At 67.6% G+C, this 6,651-nt stretch overlaps 1 protein-coding gene across 5 annotated transcripts; it reads left to right on the top strand.

The window, feature by feature from the left end:
* Positions 1-258: 258 nt before the first annotated feature.
* Positions 259-5,303, top strand: RNF208 (ring finger protein 208). 5 transcript variants are annotated; one of them, XM_074846408.1, is made up of 3 exons: positions 259-990; positions 2,402-2,480; positions 2,748-5,303. In XM_074846408.1, the coding sequence occupies exon 3, from the start codon at positions 3,098-3,100 to the stop codon at positions 3,893-3,895; it is 798 nt and encodes a 265-aa protein (XP_074702509.1). In that variant the 5' UTR covers positions 259-990; positions 2,402-2,480; positions 2,748-3,097; the 3' UTR covers positions 3,896-5,303. The 5 variants fall into 5 exon arrangements, with proteins under 5 accessions (XP_074702509.1, XP_074702507.1, XP_074702506.1 ...); XM_074846406.1 differs by having other exon boundaries at positions 2,599-5,303; XM_074846407.1 differs by lacking the exon at positions 259-990 and adding an exon at positions 1,345-1,387 and having other exon boundaries at positions 2,599-5,303.
* Positions 5,304-6,651: the final 1,348 nt, after the last annotated feature.

Genomic DNA, 6,651 nt, shown 5'->3' with positions numbered 1-6,651 from the left:
CCGCGCCGCGGAGCCATTTCCAGCGGCGGATGCTGAGTCACTGCAGGCCCCTCCGAAACACCTCGCGGGGACCCGGCCGGGGGGGGGGCGGCGGAGCGGGGCGGCGGCGGGCCGGGGCAGGAAGGGAGCGGGGCCGCAGCGGGGCGGCGGCGGGGCAGGGCCCGGCGGGGCGGCGGCGGGGGGGTGTTGCGGGGGGGGTGTGTGCGTGTGTGCGGGGCGTCGGACGCTGCGGCCGGCGGGCCCCGGCGCTGCTGAGCGAGAGAAATGTGAGCCGGCTGCACCACTGCGGCGGCACTGCGGGCGCCGGGCGGCAGCGGAGCGGGAGCGCGCAGGCAGCGCCCGCGCCCGCCGAGCCCCGCGGGACAGCGGCGACGGAGCCCGGCCGCCCGCCCGCCTGCACCTGCCGGGGGTGGGGAAAGGGGGGTGCCCGGGCTGCAGCCCCCTCCCCCGGGCAGCCAGCCTGCGCCGTCGGCCGCGGAGTGTTGCATCAGCCCCGCGCGGAGCGGGGGCTCCGCGGCCGGAGGAGGCGGCGGGGGGAGCCGGGGGGAGGGAGAGCGGAGCCGCGGGGCGGGCGGAAGGTGCCTCCCCGGCGGCGGCAGCGGCGCTACCTGCCGCCTCCCCCCGCGGCAGCTGGTCCCCGCGGAGCATCCGGAGCCGGAGGAGCCGGCGGGAGCCCGGCGCCGCCAGCCCCCGCCTTTGTGCCCGGTGCCCTCCCCGCGCCGCCGGGGGAAGCTGCTGGAGGAGGCGGCGCGGCCGTGGGAAGCGGGGCCGGGAGCCACGGCCCGGCCGGGAGCGGCGGTGGGGACCCGCCGGCATCCTCGGGCAGCCGGCGCTTGGCACGGGCAGCGCCTGCATCCCTCTGCCTTTCAGATAACCTTTAGCCGCTTGGGCCTCCGCACCTCTCCCGGGGACGCAGCGGGGGTCTGGAGGCTGAACCGGGGACACGGGCGCCCCGGGACCCCCCGGCCGAGGCCCGGCGGGCCGATGCAGGTAAGGGCCGGCAGCCACCGTCCTTTGGCCGGGCTGCCCGGGGGGCATCACCCTGCGGGTGCGCAGGCGCGGGCGTGAGGCCGGGGGGGTCTCTGTGTGTGTGTGTGTGCACATGTGTGCGCACATGTGTGCGGGTGTGTGTGCACATGTGTGTGCACATGTGTGTGCACCGCTGGGCTGCGAACGTGCCAGCGCGGCGCGGGGCAGGGGATTGCGGTGGGAGTCACGGGGGGCTGCGTGTCGTTGGAGGGGCGCCGGGCAGGGCTGTGTCGCCCCCGGGGTGACGGGGATGCGGGGTACGGCGGGGTGCTGCGCCAGGGTTGTGCACGAAGGGGTGTGACGGTGGAAGCGCGGTGGCGGTGCGTGGCGGCCGCCTGCTCGAACGGATCCGCTGCGGGTGAGTCTGCGAGGCCTGCGGGCAGAGACCCCCCCCCGGGCTGCTGCTGGGCACGGGGTGGGGGGGGCATAGATGCTGCTCCTGGGGTGCGGCGTGCAAGATGGGGGGTGCAGGATGTGGGCCCGTGATGGGGGTGCGGGACGCGAGGCCTCCCCTCCACACACACCGCAGGATGCTTGCAGGACCCCAGTGCTGCCAGGGCATAGCCCCCAGGGACACCCCCGCTGGGGTCGGGCAGGGATCCTGCCCCCCACGGCTCTTGGGCATCCAGGGCTGGACATCCCCCCCCCCTCACCTCCCCTGGCCTCTCACCATCCCCAAGGACTGCTGCTGCAACCAGATGGCCCCCTCGGGCCCCCTCCCTCAGGCCTGGCAGGGCTCGGCGGGAGCAGGCATCCCTCTAACAGGATTTGCAGCGTGATGGAGGAGAGCGCCTTCGCCCTTCTCGGAGGAGAGACAGGCTGTCGCCAGGGCTGCTGAGGGAAGAAAATGGCCACGGGCTGGCTGCCTGCCCCCCATCTCCTGCCCCCAAATGTGGCCTGTCCTCTCCAGCAGCCCCAGGACAAGAGCAGGGAGCTGGGAAGGGGGAGAGGAAGCTGGAGAGAGGGATAATAGCTGGGACAGATCAGGAGCAAGCGATGGAGGTAAAAATAGATCCACCGAGCAGAGGAGGGGCTAAACGTGAGAGAAAACCCTGAGCAGAGGCAGGTCGGTGGGGGAGTCCCCTGGGAGGGGCCCTGTATCCCAGCAGGGTGAGGGGGGCCTGCCCTCCCAGCACCCAGGGCAGAGGGGGGACCCAGGACCCCATGTTTGGAGCTGCCGAGGAGATGCCTGGGGGGAAATACCTGCTCCCACTTCCGCCGGCCCAAACATGCGGGTGGATGGACAGGACCTGCAGGGCTCAATTGCCAAATTGCTGGGATGCAGGCAGGCACGCATCCCGAGGGAGCGCTGGCAGCCGGTAGATCCCCGAAGAGCCTTGGATCCAACCCCTCTCTTGCTTTTCATTTCCAGCGAGCACGAAACTGAGCTGGGGCCAGAGGTGCCGGGGACGAAAGGGACAAGGCGCGTGGCAGCCCTGGCACCAGCCAAGGTGAGCTGCCCTCCGGCACGGGATGCTCCCTGAGCCCCTGCCCCGCGGGAACTGCTGCTGACGGCAAGTGGGAGAGCCAGGAAGTCAGAGCAAAGGAATTTGCAAACACATTCTTCAGCACCACGAGGATCCCAGGGCTTGTAAACAGGAATAAAGGCTGGGTGGAGGTGGGGGCCGGGGTGAGGCAGGGGCTGCCTGCCTCTGAGACCCATCCCCGGACTCACTTGCCCGGCACTACAGTCCCCAATTTACCATTCCCAACGGCAGCTGATCCAGCGTGGGAAGTGCCAACGAAGGCGAAGGGGGGGCTGGTGAGTGACGGCCAATGTCACGTTAACATCCCGGCGAGGCGCTGCGGGGAGCTGACGCTTTGATCACCCGCCCAAGAGCATCCTCCAAGGCAGGCAGGATGCCGCTGTGAGCCCTGCCTTCCCTTGCCTGCCCCGGCCTCGCGCCTGACACCGTCGGGGCTGGCTGGAGAAGAGGGGCGCGGGGCCCGCTGGCGCTGCCCCGTCCCCCCAGGATGCTCTCCCGTGCCAGTGGCTGCTCCCTGTGCTCCTGCTCTGCAGCCAGACCGAGATTGAAAGCTCAGCAGGCTGCCGGCATGTTTTAGCCTCATGCAGGCGTCCCTTGGAGACCCCAGAGCAGTGGACAGTAATGTGAAAACAATACTCATGTCGTGTCTGAAAGGGCAACAAGTCATCATTAAAATGGAGGCGATGAAAATCATCCACCCGGAGAAGTTTTCGGAGCTGCAGGCCTCGCAGCCGCGCTATGCGCCGGCCCCGCGCCGCGAGCCACCCCTCGTGGCCAAGCGCGCGTGGCCCTCCGAGTCCGAGATCATCGTCAACCAGGCGTGCGGGGACATCCCCGCCTTGGATGCCACCCCTGGCCCCATGCCGCTGCCCCGGACTCCCCCCCTGCCGCGGCGAGAGCGCGGGTACCAGAGCCAGCGGAAGGGCAGCTCCGAGGTCTGCTACCACCGGCAGCCGCCGTCAGACGAGGTGATCGTCAACCAGTACGTGCTGCACCCCTCGACGCCCTGTGAGCCCCTCGAGTGCCCCACCTGCGGCCACATGTACAACTTCACCAACAAGCGGCCCCGCATCCTCTCCTGCCTGCACTCGGTGTGCGAGGAGTGCCTGCAGATCCTCTACGAGTCCTGCCCCAAGTACAAGTTCATCTCCTGCCCCACCTGCAAGCGGGAGACCGTCCTCTTCACCGACTACGGGCTGGCGGCGCTGGCCGTCAACACCAGTATCCTCAACAGACTGCCGGCCGAGGCCCTGGCCGCCAACCCCGTCCAGTGGAGCAGCGACACCGACCGCAGCTGCTACCAGACCTTTCGCCAGTACTGCGGGGCTGCCTGCACCTGCCACATCCGAAACCCGCTGTCTTCCTGCACCATCATGTGAGCCCCGCGCCCCTGCCCGCACCTCCTGGCAGCAGGGTGGGAGAGGACGGTGCAGCGCCGCGGCTGGTCCCCAGGCCCTTCTTTGCTGGTGGCACAGCCCGGGGGGTGCTCTGATGCTTGCTGTGGCCGAGGACATAGGACCAGTGTCCCCACCAGCACTGGCGGGGAGTGATGGGGGTGCTAGGACCTGGCGTCAGCCCCCTACACCCTGGTGGTGCCTGGGGAGAGGGACCCTGGGACGGGGAGCACATGTACCAGCGCAGCTCTCCCCGGTCCTGCGGCGGGTGCCCCTGCTGGGCATCGAGCATCTCACCGCGCTCCTTCCCCGGGGCACCTTCTTCCTCCTCTCTCCCTGCGGCTCCTGAGAGTGGACGCTGGGTCCCGACCAGAGCGACACCCTCCCCATCGCCCTGCAGCCACCGCTGGTGGCACAAGGAGCCCTGGAGGTGCACGGTGCCGTGCTGGGTCACCTGCCCAGCATGGGAGACGAGGACAGGTCCCCAGCTGCACCCCCCCTTCTCTGTAAGTTATTTGCCAAAGCTTTCATCTCAGTGGCCAAGCCGCCGTGCGCCCGAGTCGTTATAGCCACGCCAAGCCGCCGCACCGGCCCCTCGGTTGCGAGCAGACACACGGCCCGTTTCCTCCGCAGGCCCTTGAGGAAAGCTCCACTTTATCCTCGTTTTGGAGGATTCTTGTTTTTTCCCTGTCCATCCCCGGCCGCCCCGTCCTAGGCCGCTACGCGTTCACAAAGGCATTGAGCTGTGCCCGTTCTCTGCTGCTCCACCGGGGACCAATGCCCCGTGGGATGGCTTGGGGGTGGCGCGGGGTCCGGTACCCCAAATTGCCAGCTTCAGCAAGGGGATTTGGCTGGGCAGGGGGGCAGAGGCCTGGCTCCTGGCCACGGTCCCATCCCTGGAGCAGCACCTCTGCTCTGACCCCTGTGCGGAGGGGCTGGCAGGGCGGCAGCTCCCTGTGCACGGTCTTGCTTTCTCCAGGGCACCTGGAGGGGTAAGTTTGCTGCCAAAAAAGCAAAAAAATAAACCTAAAAAAATAAAGAAAAAGCCATAATTTGCAGGTGCTCCTGTGGGGCTGAGCACCACAACCCGGCAAGGCCGTGGCACCAGGGCCAGAGGGGCCTCCCAGAGTCCCCGCACCCCATAGGAAAGAGCAGCCCAGCATCCATCCAGGGAGAGGGGCTGAACCATCCCCCCCACTGCCCCCCGGGAGCAGGGATGCCGCCGGCGCAGCCCTGGGTACCACCCTGCTGCCCGCAGAGAACAGGGGCTGATACTGTTTCTGTGTTGCTCTGCCAATGCCTCCCGCTGCTGGTTGTGACAATGATCATGTTTTATACCCGGCCTTGTTCTAACCCCCATCAGTCTCCCCAATAAAGATTATATTGGAACGAATGGCGAGCCAGCATCTCGGGGGGGTGTGTCGCTGCGGGCAGGAGTGGGGCCGCAGGCCAGCTGGGATGCTGCGCCCTGGGCCCGCTCGGTCCGTGGGGCAAGTTGAGAGGGAGATGCCCAGAGGAAGGGACTTTCCCTTCAACTGACACGTCCTCCGCCGCCGCCCTGGCTCTCGGCTCTGACGTGGTTGTGTCCCCTGCTTGTTCAGTCCTTGGTTCCACTGCACGTGGCTGGGCACCCTGGGGTACTCTGCCCGTCTGGGCAAGTGGTCCCCACCCATACCCAGGGCTCTTAAATGCCTGTTGGATGTCCTGTTGCTCCCCGGGGGGAGGATTTGCCACCCTGGCCCAGGTGGTACCCGCTGGTGGAAGGAGCCAGGCAGGACACGGGCAGCACTGGGCTCCCCCTGCCCTGCTCCACTGAGGCAGGTGCATCCATGGCCCTGCCACACGTCCCTCTCCCCACGAGGACTGTCCTGGGGCCTGGCACACACCCACCAGCAAATGGCATCAGTGGGGAGCACCCACCGCCTGCACCAAAGGGACCCCGGGGTCCCTGTGATGGCAACTCTCCAGCTGGGAGAGGTGGAAATTCGCAGCAGAAGCAGCCGGGAGGATGCTCTGAGGGCAACGTGGTTCCCCGGGGCGTGAGCTGTGCATGCAGGCTGGCGTGTACACACGTGTGTGCATGCGTGTGCGTGCCAGAGGGGGTGTGTGTGCGCACAGAGGCTTCCTGCACAGGCACAGCCCCACTGGCCCGGTGCTGGCCCCTGAATTTCCTTTCTCTGGGAGCAGCGGCTGTCTCTGCCCTCTGCTATGGGCCCCTGCGGAGCAGCTGCTTCCAAAGCACTTGCAGTCCCCAGCTCACAGCTGAGCGCTGGGGGCACCCCCTACCCCCGGGGGGTGCAGAGTGTGTGGGGTGCATGCAGGGCCCTTGTCCTTGGCTGCTGGTTCTCCCCCCAAGGGGGGTTTCTATGCCCGGAAAACAAGACCACAGCCCAGTCCATGGGTACTGAATTACAGTGTCATCCCTGGCCGTGCACCCACATCCCCCCATCCTCCGTGGGTGTGGGGGGCACATACAGCCCTGGCAGCAGTGCCAGGGGCTCCCGGTAGTCACAGCATCCCCTCAGTGATACTGATGATGTGGCTGCTTGGGGAAGCTGGGCAACCCCAAATCCAGGATGAGCAACTCCATCACCCCAAGGGCTCAACCTGAATCCAGGATGAGCATCTCCACCTGTGGGGCCCCAAAGACACCGAAGCGATGGGCCAGACAGGGCAGAGATGGCAGCAATTTTGTCCTCAGAGCAGAAATTTACCCTTTTTGTTACATAAGGATGAAGGGC

The sequence above is a fragment of the Strix aluco genome, chromosome 20 (assembly GCF_031877795.1).
Source record: "Strix aluco isolate bStrAlu1 chromosome 20, bStrAlu1.hap1, whole genome shotgun sequence".
In the NCBI taxonomy this organism is placed as follows: Eukaryota; Metazoa; Chordata; class Aves; order Strigiformes; family Strigidae; genus Strix; species Strix aluco.
This window is presented reverse-complemented; position numbering and strand designations above follow the sequence as displayed.

Bases quoted from the DNA above. Each gene is read 5' to 3' on its own strand.
- RNF208 (XM_074846408.1), top strand. From the start codon at position 3,098: ATGCAGGCGTCCCTTGGAGACCCCAGAGCAGTGGACAGTAATGTGAAA.